At 35.7% G+C, this 25,915-nt stretch overlaps 1 protein-coding gene and 1 pseudogene across 1 annotated transcript in view; both read left to right on the top strand.

Annotated features, from left to right (window-relative positions):
- Positions 1-24,213, top strand: part of CUNH8orf89 (chromosome unknown C8orf89 homolog) — a 36,647-nt gene extending 12,434 nt beyond the window's left edge. Inside the window, exons 2-5 of the mRNA XM_046460540.2 lie at positions 2,330-2,496; positions 5,145-5,298; positions 8,890-8,945; positions 23,479-24,213. Coding sequence (XP_046316496.1) covers positions 2,370-2,496; positions 5,145-5,298; positions 8,890-8,945; positions 23,479-23,627 — 486 coding nt within the window. The 5' untranslated portion in view covers positions 2,330-2,369 and the 3' untranslated portion in view covers positions 23,628-24,213. The remainder of the gene's footprint in view (positions 1-2,329; positions 2,497-5,144; positions 5,299-8,889; positions 8,946-23,478) is intronic.
- On the top strand, positions 16,432-17,581 carry LOC124103845 (U2 small nuclear ribonucleoprotein B''-like; annotated as a pseudogene).
- Positions 24,214-25,915: the final 1,702 nt, after the last annotated feature.

Raw genomic sequence — 25,915 nt, forward strand, 5'->3', positions numbered from 1 at the left:
TGGAATTTAATTATTTCAGCACATGCCTGAAGCTGTACATATTTGAAAATGTAGGTTTAAAAATTTTTTTTATAATGGAAAATTTCAAACAAACATAAAAAAAGAGATAATGGTAAAATGAATCCTATTTATTTATTTTGGTATTGGGGATTGAACCAAGGGGCACTTAACCACTGAGCCTCATCCCTGGCCCTTTTTATTTTTTATTTGGAGATAGAGTCTCACTAAGTTGCTTAGGGCCTTACTAAATTGTTGTGATCCTCCTGCCTCAGCCTCCCAAGTCGCTGGGGTTGCAGGCATGCGCCACCTCCCCCAGTCTCATGTGTTTATTATATGAACTTTCTAGAAGAATCTAGTTTTAAAGAAGCTTTCTCCTGACTTATAGGATCAAATGCCTCAATAAGACTATCTTTGGGTAACTCCGGTCTGAGATGTTCAGAAACTCAAGTGTCCACCGGAGGGTAGCAGGTACTTACTGTTAGTCCCAGCCTCTTCTGTCCTGGAAATGGGGCTTCTAAGAGGCTGCCTTGAAGCTTAAAGAACATTGTCAGGTCATCTCCACCTCTACAAATAAAAAAGAGAAAGAAGTTCCTGGGATGGTGTCTGGAGCATGAGTCCTTTCAGGGTGTGGAAATCATAATTTATTCCATATTGCACTTTAGTTTTGTCACCATTTTCGTGACGTTTGGAGCCCCTGTTTGTTTTTTCAAGTCTTTAGCAACAAATCCCATGAAATCAAAAGAGTTTAAGAGCTTGTCTTTAAGAACATCAAAGAAAGCATGAACCACTCTTCTTTCTTTGTTGCTTAGAAGAGGATCAACCCCAAGAGTAGAGAGGGTGGTGGCCTCATTAGACAATAAGCCTCTGAGACTTGCTGCAGGGAAGGAACCTGGGCCAGCGCCAGAGCACTTGTAGGTCAGATTGGAGAAGCCCAAGTGGCCCTTGGAACAGAGTTGGATTCTCCTTTCCTCTTGCTGTCTCTGACTGTTACCTAACATGCTTCACTCCTGCCCTGTAGCTCATGACGGTGTGGTCACCATCTTTGCACTACATTTCAAGCAGACCTAAGACCTTGTCTCCAAACCCAAAGACTTTCCTCCTATATTCTTAGTTCATTTTCTCCTGTTTTAATAAGTAGCCTCACCAGGATTGGACACAGCTGACTTCTTAGGAATAGACTTCCTTGGAGAAGGTCACCCCCTTGCCACTTCTCCAGCTCTGAGGCACCCTTTCGGACTCCCTCTCCTCCTTTCCCCATGCCCTCACCTTTACATTCTTGTCCTTGTTCTTTTTTCTCCCTCCTGCTATGTGCAGTATACACGTGCATGCTCCAGCCATATTAAACTACGTTCTTGAGCCTGCTGTATCTCACCTAGGGGTGATTTTACATGCTTCCCCACTACTAGGATTCCCTCCAGTGTGCTCCCAAGCACTCTGGTTTTGTTTGTTTGTTCCCCCACCTGCCCTCTCATTATAGCATTGACTAAACTGTATTATCTGTTTCTTTGTGTTTCCTTTACTGGATTCTAAGTTTCTCAAGTCCCTCTCAAGGGAAGGGACTATTTGATTAGTATGTTTATCCAAAAGCTTGGGCAATTACTGACATAGAATCAACCTCCAGTAAGTTATTTTGTACAAGTGAAGGAGCAGAGCTGAATCTGGCCATCTCTGATTCTTTGCTTGAGGAGATTGGAAAGAAAATGTTCTGCAAGGAACCTGGAATTATGGACATTCAATAAATTGTGGCTATAGTGGCTGTTGTCATTCTTCAGTGAGTCTTGCTCATGACTGTTCTCTTTGGGGGGTTTAGTCATGCCTTGCACATAATAGACACCTAAGACAGGAGACTGAAATGAATATGTATTTAATAAATTAAATAAGGAGGATATATGATTGGTTAGTCTGTGTTTAATGTAAAATTATGACTATCTTGAGGACAAGTTTATTTTCTGTGGGACATAGATTTTTGACTTCTTTTTTCAGGCACAGATGCATTTTGTAATGGCTGTATTTTTGAGAGAATCCTAAGCTTTCTACTGTTTTGAAGATAACAACTTGTTGGACTTTACTTCTTTTTTTTTTTTTTAAATATATTGCCAAATGTCTGTCACCTGGAACTGGAAAGAATTTACTAAAATATTTAAAAATTAATTCTGACTACACATTTTGCTTTTATCTTAAAGGCATCATTTTAAAAAATCCCAGAATATGTATTTAACATAGGCTAGAATGCCTATGTTAATATTTGATCTGCATGACGAAAAACAAATAAGATATTTACAAACCGTACCTTGTTTTCTTTGTCCTTCACACCCTGTACCTGGAGCAGCATCTCATTTTCATCAGATTTGTTGAAAGAAGAAGAAAAAATGTCAGTGCTATATCCTGAAATCAAATTTGAGAATTCTAACGTCACCAGAAGTTCCCTGAACACTTATTTTCTTTTTGAGAGTAGTTGGAAGAAAGCAATTTTAGAAACCCAGAAGATGAGGAAAGGTAAATTTATTTTTATTGTTATTATACCAAAGGAAAAAAAATAGAAATAGTGCCTTGAATTTACCTGTTTTTGAAGCAGTCAAAAACACTTTATAATTTCTATGACATTTATATCATGAGTATTAATATGTTGTTCTTGGAAAAGAAAATGGAAGCAAATTAAAATGAATTAATGTAATTCTGTGACAGATCAATTTTATTTTTTATTTTTTGCTTTTTAAAAAATTTATATATGACAACAGAATGCATTACAATTCTTATTACATACATACAGCACAATTTTTCATATCTCTGGTTGTATATATAGTATATTCACAAAATTCCTGTCTTTATACCTTTACTTTGGATAATAATGATCATCCCATTCCACCATCATTAATTACCCCATGCCCCATCCCTTCCCCGACAGATCAATTTTAGAGAATTCTCTTAGCTGGGGTGTGGCGGTACATTCCTGTTATCCCAGCAACTTGGGAGGCTTAGGTAGGAGGATTGCAAGTTTGAGGCCAGTCTGGGCAACTTAGCAAGACCATATAAAACAAATAATAAAATGTCTGGGAATGACAGACATTTCAATGGTAGAGCACTTGCCTAATATGTATGAGGCCCTTAGTTCAATCCCAGTACCTCCAAAGAGAAAAAACAATGAAGAATTACTTCTCTTTATATTTAGTACATTACTCTCTCTGTTGGATCACACTAATTTTCATAAATAGTGTATCCTTTTAAATATCTCAAAATTTCTTTTTATATTTTAGAACACTCAATTTTTGTTTTGTTTTGTTTTTGGTTTTTTGCTTTGTACCAGGGATCAAACCCTGGGACACTTAACCACTGAGCCACATCCCCAGTCCTTTTTATTTCTTATTTTTAAACAAGTTTTCGCTAAGTTGCTTTGGGCCATACTAAGTTGCCCAGGCTAGTCTTTTTTTTTTTTTTTTTTAATTTTTTATTGTGGGTTGTTCAAAACATTACAAATTTCTTGACATATCATATTCCACACTTTGATTCTAGTGGGTTATGAACTCCCACCTTCACCCCATACACAGATTGCAGATTCACATCAGTTACACCAGGCTAGTCTTAAACTTGCAAATCCTCCTACCTAAGCCTCCCAAGTTGCTGGGATAACACTATGCCCAGCAGGACACCAAACTTTTAACAATGACTTTATGTGTCAGTAAATTCAACCAAAACTTTATTTTGAGTTTATTAAATGGAGACTATCTTATATTCTACAGTTGCTCAATAAAGACTAGTTTGAGAATGATTGACATATATATGAATAGCTTCCCCCCCCCTTACTTTTAAGTTACAACTGTTTTTTATTTATTCTGAACTCTGCCTTCAGCTTTATTGATGGACATAAAATTCTTGAAAATAGCGAAATTCAGACTACTCAATCCTTTCATCCCTTCTAGCTTTGAGTGTGTTGCTATACATACAAATATTTTTACAAGTTTCTCACCAGATTCCCATTAAAAATACTCAGAAAATACTTGCTTGACCACTCTCCTACCCCTCAATCTACTGTTGAAAAGTGAATCTGTATTACAGATTTTTAGTCAAAGTATTTTTTCCAAAAGAGGAAAAATCAAAGGTTGCAAAATGGCATTTTGAACATTCAATGGAATAACTTGTGTCTTAAATACTATGTTGCTGCTTGACTTGCTTAGTAGACACATTTACAAAAGCTTAAAGACCACCCAACTTTAAACTTTTTCATCTACCTTTTCCATTTAATGCCTTTGTTTTGAATTTTTAAAAATAATTTGACAATCTCTTTGTCCATTGATATGTGAGGTCAGCAGAAGCAGCAATCTGGATACTTGGTGCTGCTGTTTATATTTATAGATTTGTTATGAAATTTTTGCAGAGAAAATTAAAATCAATGCCTAAGAGAATTAATTCTTTTATCTCTCATTGCTAACTCAAATGATCATGTACTTCTACCTGTTAATTGTTTGTACAAAATCAGGAAAATGAAAAGATTCAAAGCTGTAGGTAATACCAGACTCTTGAAAGTGCCTTATTTAAATGTGATGCTAATATTCTGGCAGTTCTAATTAAATAAAATAATAAAAAATGTGGACAGTGAGTGGTACTAGAAGTTGAACCCCCGGTCTCCTACATGCTAGGCAAGTGCTATACCACTAAGCTATATTCCCCAGACCCTTTTATTTTGAGACAGGGTCTCACTAAATTGCCCAGACTGTCTGCAAACTTTCAATTATTGCGTTTCAGCCTCCCAAATCTCTGGGATTACGGGCATGCTCCACCATGCCCAGCTCTTACTCTAATTTTTACATATATGAATTCTATACTCTAATTCATGTGTATATATATATTTAATTGTTTATGGACCTTTATTTTATTCATTTATTTATATGCTGTGCTGAGACTTGAACCCAATGTCTCACACATGCTAGGCAAGCTCTCTACCACTGAGCCACAACCCCAGCCTTATCCTACTATTCTGTATACTCCATAGACAGGAATTGAAAGATATTTTCTTGGTAAAGATACTAGATAAATTACAGTTGCTTAACTTACTTAATGGCTGATTAGATATATTTTATTATGAATTAGAGTTTGTAGTAAAAGTAATATACTTTAACCAAGATGATTATGATAATATTTTACATCAGAATACCCCTCAGCATTTGGTCTGGAAGAGTTCAAAGAATGTGTCAAGATGCCATATTTACCAGTATTGCCAACATGCCAAAAGAGTGTAAGTTCAACTCCACTGGAGATTCATAGACAACTGCTACACACAGATGCCCAGATGCCTACAATCAGGTAGATCTTTGATAGGTAACTTTCTTTTGAGCAATAGTTATTCACAGTAATACTGTTCGATGTAGAGATTTTTTTTTTCTGACTTAGTGAATCTCTTTCTTGCCTACTGATTTTTTTTTTATCATAAAGGATTTATGCTTTAAAATCTAAACCATTTTATTCAGATTGACAAAAGACACTTTACTATGTTTTCAAGTGTAACATTGCCAGAAAGGATTAGGGACTTCCTTTGAAAAATCTTGAGTACCCTACCCTAGATCATGCCCATGAGAACATTGAAATACTTAGCAATAAAAAAAGCTAACTCTGAGTGCAGTGGTACACGCCTCTAATCCTAGTAGCTCAGGAGGCTGAGGCAGGAGGATCACAAGTTCAAAGCCAGACTCAGCAACGGCAAAGCACTAAGCAACTCAGTGAGACCCTGTCTCTAAATAAAATACAAAATAGGGCTGGGGATGTGGCTCAGTGGTCGAGTGCCCGAGTTTAATCCCCAGTACCAAAACAAAAAAACAAAACAAACAAACAAAACAAAACAAAAAAACAACCTAACTCAATAGTATTAACAGTCTTCTGTATCTTGAACATAGAACCTGTAATTCAATTTTAGAATGAGGTCTAGTGTGGCACATGACTGTAACCCCAGCAATTTCGGAGGGTGAGTCAGTAGTAGTTCAAGTTCGAGGCCAGCCTCAGCAAGTTTGTGAGACACTGTCTTAAGATAAAAAATAAAAAGGGCTGGGAATGGAACTCGGTGGTAAAGCAAACTGAGGTGAATCCCTAGTAACACACACACACACACACCAAAAAAAAAAGGTATTTATGGTATTATAAATTGCAACTTTTTAAATGGGAGGATTTATATTTTCATAGTATCTTCCAGAAATAATGAACTTTAAAGTAATCCAGTTATACATAGCACTGGTGTTTTAGAATATATTTCTTGAGTTTTCCAACTCTAATATTGTTGTTAGGGACTCTTGAAATAAATTGTGCTAATACAAATAGAAAACTAGAGCATGTTAAAAGTGAAAAGTTGTGATAATATTTATCTAAAATTAAGTAAGAGCTTTGGAGAAAAAAGGAAAATAATTATTTGATTATCTACCCATTCTAAAATGTCCATTTTTTACTGTTAGGCATTTTCTTCTATCTTCTTTAGTTTCATGGATTTATTTTAGTTTTGATTTTAGTGTACTTGCAATTCTTTATTTTGCCTTTTTAAATTTATTTAAAAAATAAATTCTTTATTTTGCCTTTTTAAAACTTAATGCATTATGTGTTTTTTCATATTACTGAATAATCTTCAAACAACATTATTGGCTACATTATATTCCATTGATATGTCCATGGTTTATCCATTTTGTTTGGTGCTGGGATTGAATCCAGGGACTCTTTACCACTAAGCTACATACCCAGATCTTTTAACTTTTTTTTTTTTTAATTTTGAAATAGGTCTTCACTAAGTTGCTTAGGGTCTCACTAAATTGCTGAAGGTGAACTTGCAATCCTCCTGCCTCAGCCTCCCCAGTCTCTGAGATTACAGTCATTTGCCACCATGCCCGGCTTGGTTTTTAAAATAATACCACAAGGAACAATAATCATACATACAACATTTCTCATCATTTTAAATATTATATGAAGATAGATTTTCAAGCCGTAAAAATATAAAAAACAAAACTACTCTTTCTGAAATAAGGTTAAAAGAAAAGAAGACAACCTTAGCAATGATGGAAGAGAAATAGTGAATTGTTAGCAGCAGGGTAGTTTGGTGTATTTACAAGAGGGAGGGTGGGATGCTTAGAGATGAGGCACCTTTTGATAATTTTTTTTTTTTTTTTTTTTTTGCCGTGCTGGGGATTGAACCCAGGGCCTTGTACATGTGTGGCAAGCACTCTACCAACTGAGCTCCATCCCCAGCCGCGTGAGGCACCTTTTGACACGCGAGCATAAAACCTATCAAGGACAGTCATTTTACCTCATTACCAAGAACCCAGTCCCTGACCTTTAACTTCTATCATTTCCATCTGTGGACACAATGCTCTGCCAGTGGCAACAGATTTTGTTCCAGTACAGACCAGTCTTGTTATGTTCCTTCATAACACAACACACAGTCATCTTAAAGGAGTGGTAATCCTGGAAAGTACCCCTGAACTAGCCCATTCTGTCTCTTTATTTAATTTCCATGTGATGTCAATTAACAAGTGGGTTCTGGGGTTAAAGGTGTAGCTCGAGAGCACATGCTTCACCATGTGCGAGGCCCTGGGTTCCCTCCCCAGCACCAAAAGTATTCTTAATTTTTTTTTTATGTGTGTGTGTTTTGTGGTATTGGGGAGGGAACTCCAGTCCTTGGACACGCTAGATAAGCACTCTATCATGGAGCTTTACCCCCAAGCCCCATTTCTAAACATTTTATGTTGACTCGAGTGTGAATTAATTTAAGCCAACGAAGGATGATCTGAAGACATTTTATTCATGTTATGACAAGCTTCCTTCCTATGTAAAGTGGAATTGTGGTGACTAAGTGACAGAATGTACACAAAGTGCTTGCCAAGCATAAATGTTAATTCTTACTCCTACTTCTGACATGTGTGTGTTCATTTTAGCTATTCTAGTGAGAACATGTCAAGTTGCCTACAAGTATTTTATTCTCCTCTGCACATCGCACAGCGTCCTGTGAAAGAACAATTTTGGCAAAGCAGGAAAGTACTCTTCTTAGTTTGTTTTGTGTACAACTCCTTACTCTCTTTTATTCTCCATATGTGAATATTTGAAATTAAATTTTTGATAAGAATTGAATGTTTTTTTCAAATTTCTTTAATGATGATTAGAAATTTTTGGTGACTCTCACAGCACACTCTGGAAATATAACTGAAAATGGTCATCCTAGAGGTGAAGAGTATTTAAAAGTCACTGCTGGCTTTTTTAAAATTCTAATTTGTTTCGCTCCTGACTTTTAATGTTTCATATAGCTATAAGAAGTTGAGAATTCTCATGACCCAGTATCTCATCCATAGCAGATTCAATCATGATGTATTTCCCCTAACAATCACTTATTATCTAGGCCGATTACAGCAGGAACAAAAGTTAAATATGACAGAATTCAGACTGCAGTGGCTGATAGGTAAGAAGTACACAAACAAGGAATAGTTGGCATCTGACACATCCAGATATCATGTTACTCTTGATTCTCCTCCTCTTAGTATTTCTTGTGTCATAACGACAAAGTGTTATAGTAAAGATTGTAGGCAAAGTTAGACATGGCACCCATCCACTGGTAAAATTTGCTAGGAAACCCAACACATTGGGTTGGTTCATATCTGCTTCTGATTGGATTAGTTATAATGGAAGGGGTCTCCTTTTTTAACATTTATTTAAGTTCCCTGTGATATCATTTAACAAAGGAGTTCTGGGGTTGGAGGTGTAGCTTAGTGGTTCAGCACATTCTTTGGCCCTGGGTCCGCCTCAACACTGCCCACCTCCCCACAACAGGAAAACCAGAAAACCAAAACAAGTGAGTTTTACTGAAAGTGTGTTATTGTATCCTTTAAAGTTTATATACATGTGACTTTATGATAATATATACTCTTTTAGGATAAAGAAGACAAAGGGTACATGTGCCATGGTACCACTTCAGGAGAAATCAAAAGGTAAACTGGCTCATCTTTTTTCCCACCAAATGTTTTGTTAGAGTGTCACTTACTTATCTTTTTTACTTCCTTTTTTATTATTATTTTTAATTGATTTGTCTTTGTTTTATTAATGCTCTTTTTAACGTTGTTTATTTATTTCATAAACTTAGAGGATCTTGAGTCCAGTATGCACATACATTTATAATCTCAGGACCCTAGGATAGGCCCTCACTTGGACCATGTAGTAGCCTGTAAACTGATCCTGTTTTGAGTTTCTGACCTTTGAAATCCTTTGACTTAAAGCCCTAACACCTTGATCTTTAATCACATTACTGCCTTCTTCAAAAAACAATAGCTTCTCATTACCTATAGACTTAAGTATGACTTTCTTAGTCTTTCATTGAACCCTTTACCAACTTCCCCTAACTTTCCATTCCAACCTTATCTTCTAATTTTATTTATTTATTTTTTTTTGTGAATCTTGTTTACCAAAGACATCTCACTACACCAACAGTTTGGGTTACAAAAAACTACTCTTTTTAGTTTTGGGTTTTTTTTGGTTTGGTACTGGGGATTGAACTGTGGATCACTTAGCTACATCCTCAGCCCTTTTTATTTTGAGACAGGCTTGAACTTCTGAGAATTTGTAATTGAATTTGTAATCCTCATGCGTAGTCTCCCAAGTAGCTGGGATTATAGGTATGTACCACTGCAGGAGTCTGGAATCAATTTATTCTGAAGTGCATAGTGACTAAGAGGGTTTACAGCGTTGTGATATATTTTTGCCATATTCAGAGGGACAGCTCATCCTCTGAAGCTTAAAAATTAGGCATTCTGAGGCTGGGGTTGTGGCTCAGCAGTTGAGTATTCGCCTAGCACTTGTGAGGCCCTGGATTCGATCCTCAGCACCGTATAAAGATAAATAAAATAAAGGTATTGTGTCCAGCTACAATTAAAAAATAAATATTAAAAAAATTAGGCATTCTCATCTCCCTGTTTTTGATTTGTTTGATCAGAATTTTATTTTTCAAAAATAGACACTGGAAAATCTGTTCTCTCAGATTTGTCATGATGTGTTCAAGATTGTAAAGAACTTCCTAGAAGTATACTTATGCTTCATTCCTTCCTTTTATATGTGACTGATTTATGAGGAAATTATACCAAAGGAACCATACCTGACACATGACATAATGCATATGACTAGCATGTAAGTTCTAGCTATTCCCTGAGGTAATTTTGTCCAAAGTTAATGTTAAAGATTCATGAGCCATACAGTTAAAAGTTTTCCATTAAAAAAAATGTGGGGGTCTTTTGTTGATTATTGTCTAAGCCAGGGATTTCATTTTTAAATTTTTTTGGGGGGAGGGGTTACTGGATTTTGAACTAAGGGGCGTTCCACCACTGAGCCACATCCCCAGCCCTTTTTATTTATTTATTTATTATTTATTTATTTATTTATTTATTTATTTATTTATTTATTTTTAATTTAGAGACAGGGTCTCACTGAATTGCTTAGTGCCTCACTTTTGCTAAGGCTGGCTTTGAACTTCTGATCTTCCTACCTCAGCCTCCCAAGCCACTGGGATTATAGTCATGTGCCATCATGCCAGGCTTAAGCCAGGGATTTTAAACAGTGATAGTATTAACATTTTGAACTAGATAGTTCTTTATTGTGAGCCATGTCTTGTGCATTGTAGAATGTTTAGAAGCATCCACAGCCTCTACCCACTGTACGCCCCGGCACCCACAGCTGTGAAAAATAAAACAACAAAAAAAGTCTCTAGATATTGAAAAACATTAAAAAAAAAAGTGCAGCAAAATCCCCTTTAGTTGAGAAACACTGGTCTAAGCATGACACCCACAGCATTATATGTTATTTACTTTTTGTCTTTCAGGCTATCAAATGATCTATCCTTTATCCAAATGCACTAAATATTTCCTTCCCAGACTTTCAAACCCTTTCTATTTATTTATTTTTGTGGTAATGGGAATTGAACCCAAGGACATTTTAACACAGGGAGAGGGTCTCATTAAATTGCAGAGGTTGGCTTTGAATAAAATAAAGGTATTGTGTTCAGCTACAACTGAAAAATAAATATTAAAAAATTCGGCATTCTCACCTCTCTGTTTTTGATATGTTTGATATGTTTGTCCTTTCTCAGATTCCTGAGTAGCTGGCATTATAGGCATGTGCCACCACACCCAGCTTTATTTTTAACATAACCATGGTTGTCATCTTCTAGTGCATTCATCACTTAAAACAACAATAAAAACTGAAATTGTAAGGCCTCTGTTGATGAGGTTTGTAACAGAATTGACAGTAGCTTTGTGAGTACATCTATGGAAGTTCATAAGGTAACATGCTCATAAAATTTTCCTTGGCTATTTCCTTACTCTGGATTTCCATAAGCCATAAAAACTTCTGTTATCAACAGAAGGCATAAAAGAAAAATAAGAATGTTAATCGGAACAAAAGACGTGTGTTTTGCATCTTGGCCCAAACAAACATTTGTTTGCCTATTTTCCAAAAGACCAACTTTATGGCTCTTTCAACTTTATGGCTCTTTGAGAATAGGTGTGAATATACGGGCCTTTTCAAAATCCATATGTTATAACCTAATACCTAATGTGATGACAGGAGGAGCTGGCACTTGGAGGAATGATTGTCACGGGGATCTTGCTCTCATGAGTAGATTAGTGCGCTTATTAAAAGAGGTTGAAGGGGGCACCCTAGTGCCCTCCTAGCTCTTCCCCCTTTTGAGAACTCAGCATTCATCCACTTTTGGCCTTCCCCACTCTGCCATGTGAGGACATAGCAATAAAGCTCCATCCTGGAAGCAAAGAGTAGGCCTTCAAGTGACCCATTCTGCCAGCATTTGATCTTGGACTTCCCAACCTCTGGAACAGTGAGAAATAAACTTCTGTTCTATCAATTATCCAGCCTGCATTAGTATGGTGTAGCAGCAGGAACAGAACCACAGGTGCTCTGTCTTACTTAACTTTGTACCCCTGCAGTACCTATGTAAGGTTCTGCAACAAATATACTTGCTGAAAATTATTTTCTTCAGAGACATATAAGAAGGCAGTTAATTTTTTTCACCAAACATGAATTAAGTATTGATCATATGTCAGGTATTGTTCTAGTTACTAAGCCTTGAGGATACACCCCTGAACAAAACAAAGATTCCTGCTCTTGTGGAGCATATATTCTAGTAAGAAAATATAGCCCACAAACACTTGATACAATCAGCAAGTCCATTATGTAGCATATTAGAAATTAAGGACAGCCTGGCACAGTGATGCACACCTGTAATCCCAGCTACTGAGACAGGAGGATGGCAAGTTTGGAAACAAAATTTAAAAAGGGCTGGGGATATAGCTCAAAGGCAGAATGTTCCTGAGTTCAATCCCCAGTACCACACACACACACACACACACACACACAAAAATTAGGCATGCTAGAAACAATAAAAATAGAGCAGAGTAAGGAAAGTTATGGGATATAGTTAAAGGAGGGATGTATATATTTTCCTCCTCATATTTTTTTATTTTAGAGAGACATTTATAAATTCATATTCAAAGAGAATTGGAAATGCACTTGGATTCTTCGTATTATTTAATTTTACCAATGTTTTATACTTAGGACTTCATAAAGAAAATAGGATGACTATACCAAAGTATGTAATTATAGTTTGAGGACATTTCTCAGATTATTAGTAAGTGAAAATAATTTTCAGTAACTTGGGAGAATGACTTCTTCCTGATTAAAAATATTCTAACTGTGCCCCTTCAAAATATCAAGTGTTATCCCCATGTAGTTCTTATTTGATGGATGAATGAGAAATAAGGACTCTTTATTTGTTGGAATTTGATAAATTTCATAGGAACATTATCCTAATTATTGAGGTTTGGCACCTTCCCCTAGTAGTACCTGTATTAAGAGGAAACATCAATGTTGATGGACTAACTAATGTTTTGTTGTTGTTGTTGGTTTTGTGTGTGTGTATGTGTGTGTGTGTGTAAATTCCTCTTTATTTAAAAAATAGTTTTAATTTTCTTTTTTTATTTATTCTCTTTAGTTATATATGACAACAGAATCCATTCTGATATACTCACACAAGCATCTTATTCTAGTTTCCATTCTTATGGATGTACACAGTGGTGGGATTCACTGTGTTGTTTTCATATATGTACATGGGGAAACGATGTCAGTTTCATTCCGTTGTCTTTCCTGTTCCTATCTCCCTCTCGTCCTTCCATTCCCCATTGTCTAATCTGCTGCACTTCTTTTCTTCCCCTCCCTCTCCCCCCATTGTGGATTAGCTTCCACTTATCAGAGAAAACATTCAAGTTTGGTTTTTTGAGACTGGCTTACTTCACTTAGCATGATAGTCTCCAGATCCATCCACTTGCTGGCAAATGTCATCAAGTTTTTCTTCTTTATGGCTGAGTGTTTTAGTCAACTTTTTTGCTGCTGTGACTAAAAGATCCAACCAGAACAACTTTAGAGGAGGAAAAGTTGACTTGAGGGCTCATGGTTTCAGGGGTCTCAGTCCATAGAAGGCTGCTCCATTCCTTGGGGCTTAAGATGAAGCAGAACAACATGGCAGAATAATGTGGCAGAGTGAGGCAGCTCACATTATGATAAGAAAGCAGAGAGAGATTCTGCTGGCCAGATACAAAATATATTCCCCCAAAGCCACACTAGTAATGCCCACCTCCTCCAGCCACACCCTACCAGCCTGCAGTTGCCACTCAGTGAATCCCTATCAGGAAATTAACTCACTGATTGGGTTAAGGTTCTTACAACCCAATTATTTCTCATCTGAACCTTTTTGCATTGTGTCATACATGAGCTTTTGGGGGACACCTCACATCCAAACCATAACACTGAGTAATGTTTCATATAAATATATCCAATCATCTATTGAAGGGCACCTAGGTTGATTCCATAGTTTAGCTATTGTGAATTGAACTGCTATAAAATCGATGTAGCTGTGCACTATAGTATGCTGATTTTAAGTCCTTTGGATATATACCAAGGAGTGGGATAACTTAGTCAAATGGTGGTTCCATTCCAAGTTTTTTTTTAATATTATTTTGGGTTTTTTTTTTTTATATTTTTGTGGTTCTGAGAATCGAACCCTGTACCTCACACCTGCTAGGAAAGCACTCTGCCACTGAGCCACAACCTCAGCCCACCATTCTAAGTTTTTTGAGGAATCTCCATGCTACTTTCCACAGATTTGCAGTCCCACCACGTGTGTTCTTTTTTTTTTTAAATGGGAAGAACTAATGCAACCACAATAATATTTTCACAGTAGAAATAATCACAGATAATTCCTTAATCCCATATGCCCAGTCAATACACAGATTTTTCTAATTGTTTCAAATTAATTTTATAGTTTTAAATATAAATAAATCTGGTTCATACTAGGAGCATCCATTGCAACCACATGTGTTCTTGATCATTGTCTTTCTGATTGGAGTGAGATGGAATCTCAGTGTAGTTTTAATTTACATTTCTCTAATTGCTAGAGATGGCGAATTTTTTTATTTATTTGTTGACCAACATATTTCTTCTTCTATGAAGTGTCTGTTCATTTCCTTAGCCCATTTATTGATTGGGTTATTTAGTTTTCTTTTGTTGTTAAGTTTTTTGAGTTCTTTAAATATCCTGAAAATTAATGCTGTATCTCAGGTGCAGGTGGCAAAGATTTTCTCCCATTTTGTAGGCTCTCTTCACTTTCTTGATTGTTTCCTTTGCTGTGAAGAAGCTTTTTAGTTTGATGCCATCCCACTTATTGATTACTGATTTTACTTCTTGCACTTTAGGGGTTTTATTAAGGAAGTCAGTTCCTGTGCCAATGTGTTGGAGTGTTGGGCCTACCTTTCTTTTAATATGTGCAGGGTCTCTGGTCAATATCTAGGTCCTTGATTTACTTAGAGCTGTGTTTTGTGCAGGTAAGAGACAGTGGTTAAATTTCATTTTGCTGCATATGGATTTCCAGTTTTCCCAGCACTATTTGTTGAGAGAGGCTATCTTTTCTCCAATGTATGTTATTAGCACCTTTGTGCCAAACCATAACATGAAAATCTTTGTAACATCTCAAAGTATCTGTGGATGAGCCAAATTTGTTTCAGCACCTTCTACTCTCTTCTATTGGTTTTCTTGCCTGTTTTGGTGCCAATACCATGCTGATTTTGTTACTATAACTCTATAGTATAATTTTAATCTGGTATTGTGATGCCTCTTGCTTCATTTTTTTTTACTAGGGAGTGCTTCGGTTATTATGGGCCTCTTGTATTTTCAGATGAATTTTATGAGTGCTTTTTCTACTTCCATGAAGAACATTATTAGAATTTTGATGGGAATTGCATTGAATCTGTATAGTGCTTTTGGTAATATGTCCATTTTGACAATATTAATTCTACCTAGCTAAGAACTTGGGGGCGGGTCTTTCCATCTTCTGATGTCTTCCTCAATTTCTTTATTTAGTGTTCTGTAATTTTTATTACAGAGATCTTTCACCTGTTTTGTGAAATTGATTGCCAGGTTTTTTTATTTTTATTTTTTGAGGCTATTGCAAATGAGATAGTTTTCCTAATTTCTCTTCAGCTGATTTGTCATTGGAGTATAGGAATGCAACTGATTCATGAGTGTTAATTTTGTATCCCGCTATTTTGCTGAATTCCATTTATGAGTTCTAGAGGTTTTCTGGTAAAGTTTTTTGGATCTTCTAAATACAGGATCATGTCATTGGCAAACAGAGCTAGTTTTAGCTCTTCTTTTCCTATTGATATCCTTTTATTTCATTCTTTTGCCTAATTACTTTGGCTAGAGATTTGGGGAATAGGTTAAATAGAAGTGGTAAAAGTAGGCATCCTTGTCTTATTCCTGGTTTTAGAGGGAATGCTTTCAGTTTTTCTCTATTTAGAATGACATTGGCCTTGAGTTTGTCATATATTGTTTTTACAATGTTGAGTGTTCAGGTATGATCCTTTTATTCCTGTTTTTTTTTGAGTGTTTTAATCATAAATGGATGCTACATTTTGTTAATGCTTTTTCTGCATCTATTGACATAATAATGTGATTCTTTTCTTTAAGACTATTGAAGTGCTGAATTACATTTATTGATTTTTTTTTTTTTTTTGAGGTGCTGGGGATCGAACCCTGGGCTTCAGGAATGCCAGGCAGGCAAATCCTTTTCCATTGAGCCACATTCCCAACCTAACTTACAACTTTAAATAGGGTCATGAGGGTAGGTATAATTGAGAAGATAATGTTTGAGAAAAAAACTTGAAAGAGGTAAGGGAGTTAAGTTATTCTGGTAGGTCCAGAAAATGCCCCAAGACAGGATGGTGCCTGGCCTGTTGGAAGAACATTAGGAGTCTAGCTTAGCTAAGGAGTAGAAGATGAGATAGGAGAAACAACAGGATCTCTAGTCATGGAGGACCTTAGAAAGGACCTTGTATGTGACTCTGATTGAAATGAGGAGCCACTGAATGATTTTATTAAAAGAATGATTTCAATGTGGTCTAAGTTTTAAAAAGATCACTATGGCAACTACCATCTGTTTCAATAGCTATTCTTTTTAAAAAATGACCTTGAAAATTCCTACTTTTAACTCTGATGGAATGAATAGCTTGTATCAGAACAACTTTACCAGCAGACAACTTGAGAGGCCAAGATCCTGAAGGAATACCCAAAGTTAAGTGAGCCAAAATTCCTCAAGCATATTTCCTTCTACCTAGAAGAAAATCAATTTATCTCAAGAGTAATATAAAATGAACCATATCCTTGAAGGCAACCGAACACAGTGTCTAATATTTAATTAATATTTACCAGACAGGCTTCTTTTGGGAGACCACATAGCCCTAAGGTTACTTGAGAATTTGACCCAAACATGGATATCAGACCAAATCACACAATTTATATCAACCATATGAATAACAAAAATCTTTTTAATAAAAAGAATTGAAGAGCTTCCTATATGCCCCTTTTTCTCAGTTTGGGCATATGGTAGATGTTGTGGCTTTAAAGGCCATAAGATGACAGAACTTTTTTTTCCCCCATATAACAAATATGCATTGTTATATTTAAGCAACTGGGCTCATCTGCAAATACTTCTAGACAGTTACAAAGATTTTCATTTTATGGTATACCAATGTAAACCAGCATGTGAAAACAGATTCTGATACATGTCTAAAATGCATGACACTTTTGCTGGCAAAGAAAAGAAATAAGCCAAAACTGTGGAACAGACTGCAACAATTACAAACAAAAAGGCTGATCAGGGAACACCAAATCCAGCAAATCCCCAAAGAAATTCCATACCAAGTCCTCACATCCCTGATTACCCTCCAAACTATCGACTAATGAGAAGATGTTATTCATGCCGTTGAATCAGGTCCCTTGTTTTAGGGAAGTATGATTGATACTTGGGAGGCATGGCATTACTTTTGTCAAATTTGGAAAGGATGCTTTTATAAGGTGTTGCGATCACACCATTCCATGCCATGAAGATAACCTACGCCAAGAAATAACATTTGGGATAGTCATGTTAAGTGGACATGGTGTTATTTATAGTATGTGTTTTGAAAACATTTGGTCAAGTCGTTTTAAAATGGTTGGAGGCGGGGGGAGAAGTTAAGTGAAATGTTTATGAAGGACATAAAAATCATAGAGTCTTTCTCTAGCTTTAGTGAACTATGAAATATGAAGGCCTTAATTTTGTACACTAAAGTTTTCTTTTATTTATTAAAAAAAAAAGTTACCAGAGAGAAGAGGGACAACAACCAAGAGAAGGAACAGACAACAGAGGCAGACCTACAAATGATCCAAACGTCTTAGTCTGTTTGGGTTGTTATCACAAACTAGTATAAACTGGGGATCTTATAAAAAACAGAAATTTATTTATTTAGTGTTTCTGTATATTTAGCTCTAAAAAGTAAATGTAATCTATACCTGAATGACCAATTGCCCAACTAAAATTCTATTATGAAAGAAGGAGTAGAAAGGGGAATTTAGTTTGCTACTCTCTTTTTTTTTAGCATTGGGAATTTTACCCAGGGTGCTTATCCAATGAACCACACACTCAGCCCTTTTTGAGATAGGGTCTCACTAAGTGACTTAAGGCTTTACTAAATTTCTCAGCCTGGCCTTGAACTTGTTATCCTCTTTCTTCAGCCTCCCAAATTGCTGGGATTATAGGTGTATACCACCACATCTAGCCACAATTCTTTTTGAACTAAAATTTCTAACTTTCTATTTCAACTATTTAGAAATATAGTTATTTTTTGGTAGTTTGATCTTTTCGCCATTCACCAGGCTGAAATTCTTTTTTTTTTTTTTTGGTCATTAATATATAGATTATTTTGGATTACCTATGCAGATTATCATGGTCATTTCTCAATAATGTCAGTTTTGTTTCCTTCCTTTCTGAATCCTAAGCCTTAGTTTTCTTATCTTACTAACCTGGCAAGAACCACCAATATAATGCAAAATAGAAAGGAATAGTAGGCATCTTTGATTCATTTCTGATTTTCAAAGGGACTTCCCTTAATATCTCCTCTATAAGAATAATGTTAGTTACAGGGTTTTAAATTTTTTTTTTCCTTTTGAATACCCAAGATTGAATTCAGAGGCATTCAACCACTGAGCCACATCCCCATCCCTATTTTGTATTTTATTTAGAGACAGGGTCTCACTGCATTGCTTCACCTTGCTTTTGCTGAGTCTGGCTTTGAACTTGAGATTCTCCTGTCTCAGCCACTGGGATTACAGGTGTGCTCCACTGAGCCTGGCTTAGTTACAGGTTTGAGTAGTTATCCTTTAGTAAGTTAAAGAAGTCCCCTTTAATTTTCTAAGATTTTTTTTCCATAAATGAGAGTTAAAATTTTATCAAATATTTTTCCTGGATAGATTGAAGTGATGATATGATTTTTTTTACTTGAAGAATACCATGTATAGATTATATGATGCTAAGTGGCTCTTGCCTTCTGAGGGTCATCCAGTTTAGGCATGATTGCTATCTTTTTATGTACTTCCATATTAAATTACCTAATAATTCATTTGGAATTTTAATAAAATCCCTGTTTTAAAAATTTATTTATTGGGCTGGGATTGTGGCTCAGCGGTAGAGTGCTCACCTAGCATCGGCGAGACCCGGGTTCCATCCTCAGCACCACATAAAAATAAAGGCATTGTGTTGTGTCCAAATACACCTAAAAAAAAAAAAAGAAAGAAAAAGATTTGTTAAAAAAATAGAATTATTTATTTTAATTAGGTATATATGACAGCAGAATGCCTTTTGATTCATTGTAAAACAACTGCAGCACAATTTTACATTTCTTGGTTATACACAATGCAATGTCGCACCATATGTGTAGTCATACATGTACCTAGGGTAATGATGTCCATCTCATTCCACCATCTTTCCTACCCCCATTTCCCCTCCCCACTCCACCCTTCCCTTTGCCCCATCAAAGTTCCTCCATTTTCCCAATGTTCACCCGCATTATGGGTCAGCATCTACTTATAAGAGAGAACATTCGGCCTTTGGTTTGGGGGGATTGGCTTACTTTACTTAGAATGATATTCTCCAACTCCCTCCATTTACCTGCAAATGACATAATGGAACCACCATTTGACCCAGCTATCCCACTCCTCTGTCTATACCCAAAGGACTTAAAATCAGCATACTATAGTAATGCAGCCACATCAATGTTTATAGCAGCTCAACTCACAATTCATAAGCTATGAAAGCAACCTAGACGCCCTTCAATAGATGAATGGATAAAGAAACTGTGGTTTATAAACACAATGGAATATTACTCAACATTAAAAAGGAATTAAAAAACCCTTTTTAAGAATGAGACTGCCACTCATTTTCCTTTTGGTCCTGTCCTTATCTGAATTCAATGTCAAGATGATAATGGCTTCATGGAATGAACTGGAGAGTATTCTCTCTCTTTCTGTTCTCTGAAGGATTTGACCTAAACTCGAAATGATCTCTATGTTGAAACTCTGATAGATTTATTTGTAAAATTATTTGGGTTACTTGTTTTCTTTGTGGGAATCATTTAATATTTATTCAGTAATTTTAATTTTAGGACTCAATGCATTCTATTCTTTCAATCAGTTTTGGTAAGTTATATTTTCAAGAAACTTCTGCCTCTATCTCAGTTTTTAAATTTATTGACCCAAAAGTTAGTCTTTGCTCTAGCTGTATTTCTGTCCCTCTTTTCCTAATATTAGGTATTTGCACCTTCTTTCCTTTTTCCCCTTAATTACTTTTGCCAGAAGCATTTTTTTTTCCATTCGACTTTTCAATGAAAACTTTTGTCACTTTAAATTCTAACTTTGGTTTCTATTTCACTGATTTTCCCTCTTTCCTATATTATATTTGTTTCTTCTATGCTGTTTGGGTTTGATCTTTCCTATATTATATTTTTTTATTCTATGCTCTTTGGGTTTATTTTATTCTTTTTCTAACGTGTATCTTAGGCTTATAAATTTCAACCTTCAATTCATATATGTATGTGTGTGTGTGTGTGTGTGTATATATATATATATATATATATATATATATATATATATATATGAGAGAGAGAGAGAGAGAGAGAGAGAGTTTTTTTGTTTGTTTTTTTCTGCGTGTGTGTGTGTGTGTTACCAGGGATTGAACCCAGGGGCACTCATCACTGAGCTACATCTCAGCCCTTTTTATATTTTATTTTATTTTTATAAGAACATGAACTTTTAAAATTTTGTTCTAATTAGTTATGAATAATAGTGGAATATATTTTGATATATTCTACATATATGGAGTATAACTTCTCATTTTTTTGATTATACATAATATAGGATTACATTGGTTGTGTAATCATATACGCACATAGAATAGTAATGTCTGATTCTTTCTATTATCTTTACTATTTCCATTCCCCCTCCCCTCCCTTCATTCCCCTTGGTCTAATCCAAAGTACTTCTATTCTTCTCTAAACCTGCTCCCATTGTGAATTAGCATCTATATATCAAAGAAAATATTTGGCCTTTGATTTGATTGGTTTATTTCACTTAACATAATATCCTCCAGCTCCATCCCTTTACAGGCAAATGCCATCATTTTATTCTTCTTTATGGCTGAGTAATATTCTATTGTGTATATGAACCACATTTTCTTTATCCATTCATTTGTTGAAGGGCATCTAGGTTGGTTCCATAGTTTAGCTATTGTAAATTGAGCTGCTGTAAACACTGTTGTGGCTATGTCACTGTAGTATATTGATTTTAAGTCCTTTGGGTATAAACTGAGGAGTAGGATAGCTGGGTCAAATGGTGGTTCCATTCCAAGTTTTCTGAGGTATCTCCATACTGCTTTCTTTTTTTCCTTTAGACTACCAATTTGTAGTGCCACCAGCAATGTGTGAGTGTGCCTTTTCCTCCATGTCCTCGCCAACATTTATTGTTACTTGTATTCTTGATAATTGCCATCTGTCTGGAGTGAGATGAAATCTCAGTGTGGTTTTAATTAGCATTTTTCTAGTTGCTAGAGATGTTGAACATTTTTTTCATATATTTGCTGATCAATAGTATTTCTTCTTCTGTAAAGTGTCTGTTCAGTTTCTTAGCCCATGTATTGATTGGGTTATTTGTTTTTTAGGGGGGGTGTTAACTTTTTTGAGTTCTTATATTTTATTTTGAGAGGGTGTCTCACTAAGTTGCTGAGACTTTGGTGAAATTGCCAAGGCTGGCCAGGAATTTGCAATCCTCCTTCCTCAGCCTCCAGAGTTGCTGGGATTACAGGTGTGTCCCATCCCACCCAACCCTGATTGTATTCTTAAGGTTTATCTCTCTCTCACTCTCAGCTTCCCATTTGTTTGTTTGAAGCAAAACAAACAAACAATAACAATTGCATTGGAGAACTGAAAATCTCTTTTTACACTTGAAACTATTCAAGGTGAAGTTACATAATGGTATTTTAAAGAAACATGGCACATCGATAATCCCAGTGACTCAGGAGGCTCAAGCAGGAGAATTACAATAGAGACCCTAAGCAACTCAGCAAGACCCTGTCTCAAAAATAAAGCTGGGCACAGTGGTGCATGCCTGTACTCTTATTAATTGGGAGGCTGAGTCAGGTTCTCAAATAAAAGATAAAAGAGACTGGGACTATAATTCAGTAATGAAGTGCCCCTATGTTCAATCTTGATACAAAAGAAAAGAAGTGGAAAGAAAGAAGAAAAAGTAAATAAAAAGTAAAAAGGGTTGGGGATGTAGCTTTGTGATAAAGTGCCTCTGGGTTTAATTCCCAGTACCTAAATGAATATGGGTCAGTATATTATTTTCAAAGACCAATCTGTTTCTCAATAGAAGTATTTCTACATATTTACGTATTTAAGGCAATATATAGTGACTACGTGGGAACTTTGAGTTTAATGGCTCTGTGATGAAACCCTGCTGATGGAGTCCCTAGTTATGTGCCCTTGGACAAGTTGGGTAGCCTCCCTAAATCACTTCTTAAAGATCTGGAATCTGGGATAATACTACTTACTACTACTTTATTGTGTTGTTGTATTGATAAAATAGTTGTAAACTTGACATAGATAATTCAATAAGTGCCATTATTATTACTACTACTCCATAATAGATGCTTGATTAGTATTTTTTTCACCTACATGAATGATTTATTTAACTATATAACTTTGCTATATTACTTTATTTAGCATTTATGAGAAACTATTTTATTTGGAGAAAATAACTTGATGAATGTGTAAGATATGAAACAGGTATTTCTTTATAGAGATTGTGCTTTTACTTTGGAATAAATTCCACAGCCATCCTGTGTTTTAAGAAGCATGATACAATCCAGGCTTGGGAGTGCACACCTGTAATCCCAGCAGCTTGTGAGGTTGAGGCAGGAGGATCACAAGTTCAAAGCCAACCTCAGTAAAAGCAAGGCGCTAAGCTACTCAGTGAGACCCTGTCACTAAATAAAATACAAAATAGAGCTGGAATATGGTTCAGTGGTCGAGTGCTCCTGAGTTCAAGCCCTGGTAACTGCGCCCTCCCAAAAGAAGCAGACTTAGAAATAGTTTTAGATAATTAAATAGAAATATATATAATATTATTATTATTTTGCAAAAATATAGGGATTGAACCCAGAGGCATGCTACTGCTGAGCTGCATCCCAAGCCCCTTTTATTTTTTTCTTTTGAGACAAGGTCTTCAATAAGTTGCTGAAGCTGGCCTCAAATTTGCAACCCTCCTTCCTTAGCCTCCCAAGTCTCTGGGATTACAGGCATGTGCCACCATGCCCAGGCAAAAGCATTATTTTTTAATTAAATATTTTTTTATGTGACTTACCATCATAGTCACAGATATTGTGGGAAGTAAGGCATTGGCATTTCTAACTCAAAGTATATATTATATGAAGATCTAATAGTGTTTTATGGTCACTGTGAAATCACTATTTACTCGCAATTTTTTGTAAACTGATTATGCGTGCAAACTTAATTTAACTTGAAAAGCTGATTTTCTCCCCCACAGATTCTAATTTCAGTGACCCCGTTACTGGAGCACCAGTTCAGTACTTACAAAGACTTTCCAAAATGGCTCTTTTGGAGTTTAATACCATTCGTCAGGAAACAAGTAAAAAATCAAAAAAAGCCAAGAAGCGAGAGTTACGAGACTACTGATAAATACCATACGGTGTGATGCTTTCTTCACTGCTTTTTAAGGTTTATAGTTGCTTTTTTTTTGTGATATGTGATATGATGTGCAATGATTTACATAAAAATGGAAATGTAAATATGAAATAAATATTTTATGTTATACGTGGAATGGTTTGTATTTTGTTAACATCACAAAGAGTCATTTAAATTAAGGGAATATAAGCATTAGAGAAATTATATTCCCTGAATTTTATGCACATTGATTTTTTTCCTTTAGACTTAATTGACTCAACATTATTTGAGTACCTGTCTGTGCAATGAACTTTGCTGCAGAAAGTCTTCCTGGAAGACAAAAGAAGACGGAAAGAGGAGGAGAGTCGGTGTCCTTGCATGTTTTATATTAATTTACACAAATACACTATTAATATGTATGTGTTTGTCTGCATTATTACAATGGATTAGTTCCTAGGAGGATAACTAATTTAAATGGTTTTGTTTATATTTTGATTGGGATCATATGAATTTTGATCATATGAGAACATGTGAATTTTCAAAATCACATAAATTTTGATGGAGAATGATTCAAATACTACCTGTATTAAAAGGTATTCTCAATAAAAATTTGGTGACCTTTCTTGAATGAGCACTTCTTTGACTGTCAGGTGGATTTCATTTATTGAACTACCATGTCCTCTTAACATTTAGTATTATTTATTAACCTTACAAAGACCTTAAAAAATAAGATGATATTATTCCTGTTTTATAAATGGAATAAATTGAGTGTCTTTGTTTAAACTATGTCTCTAGCTAGAAAGTGGAAGAACTAAGATTCTAACCTACTAGGATTCAAAACTCCTATACAAAATTTCATGGCATAATAATTTTTAAAACCTTAAGTTCAGTTGATAAAGTCATGGTTTAATCCTTAAAATTTAGGGCAAGGTAACACTTCCACAGGCAAAAATATTTCTTAATATTGAGTTGAGTTTGCAAGTTCTGACATTGACACATCTTGGAGCATTTATACTGGTAAGTGGAGACCAGGATTATGTACATGGATAACCGTGTCTCCCTCACCCCTCCATCTGCGCCATGAAAGAGTTCACTCAAGTCAGTTCAAGAAAGGAGTAGAATGTTTATGGAATGTTTATTTCTTTTTAATAAATGAAATGTGCTGACAATAGTTAATCACCTTTTCAGGCTTGGGATCAAATAACTTATGTTTTTCATTAAATATCACCCCCAAGTAAGATTAACCTAAGATTTAGAGATAAGGATGAGAGGTAAACTTTTGACATTGCAACCACCATGCATATTACATTTATGTTTGGGATTGAAGACAATCTTGCCAGAAATAAGCCTTTTGCATTTGGGATCTGGAAAACCCCTCCAGTGTAAGCAATATCAATCATAACCACGGAGAACTGTACCTTCCGATAAATATTTAGGATGGGAAGATGGAGTCTTGATTTTTAAACTGAGAAAATGCTTCTTTATTAAGAATAATTACTTCAGTGAAGGACAAATTCTGTCAATGAAGTTCCAATGAAATTTCCTAAGACTCATTTTCTTTTCTCTAATTCTCTGCTCACCAGGCAGCCTTCTTATATATAATTTAGATTCCCAAATGAATATATCCGATTAAAAAGCAATGCCTTGGGCTGGGGCTGGGGCTCAGTGGTAAAGCGCTTGCTTTGCATGTGTGAGGCACCGGGTTCCATCCTTAGCACCACATAAAGGTAAATAAAGATACTGTGTGTTCATCTACAACTAAATAAATATTTTTAAAAAAAGCAATGCCGTCTCTGGATGATATGGCTTAGATCTGGGAATGTGTGTGCTATTTTGGTTTTTGGAGACAAGACTTTTCTATGTTGCCAAGGCTGACCTGGAACTTCCGAATCTCCTGCCTCAGGCTCCTAAATAGCTGGGGTTGCAGATGTGAGACACAACACGCAGCACGCATGCGTTAAATAATGCACCTCTATACCCCTATTCTAATTTTTTTTTTTTTTGGTGCTAACCCTAATCCTAACCCAGGGATACTCTACCACTGAGCTATATCTCCAATCTTCATATTTTTTTTTTTTAAATTTTGAGATAGGGTCTTAATAAATTGCCCAGGCTAGCCTCAAACTTGCAATCCTCTTGCCTCAGCCTCTGGAGTAGCTGGGATTACAGGAATGTACTACCATGTCCAACTCTCTTCTGGTTCTTGAAACTGAATTGGAATATAGTTCACTGTTGATTGCATATGGTTCACTATGGTTGATCTGGATCAAAATTTCCTGGAACGCAGTGTATTCAAGGTA

Source organism: Marmota monax, unplaced genomic scaffold, assembly GCF_021218885.2.
Source record: "Marmota monax isolate L192 unplaced genomic scaffold, Marmota_monax_Labrador192_F-V1.1 WCK01_AAM20220418_F8-fsc00063, whole genome shotgun sequence".
Taxonomy (NCBI): domain Eukaryota; kingdom Metazoa; phylum Chordata; class Mammalia; order Rodentia; family Sciuridae; genus Marmota; species Marmota monax.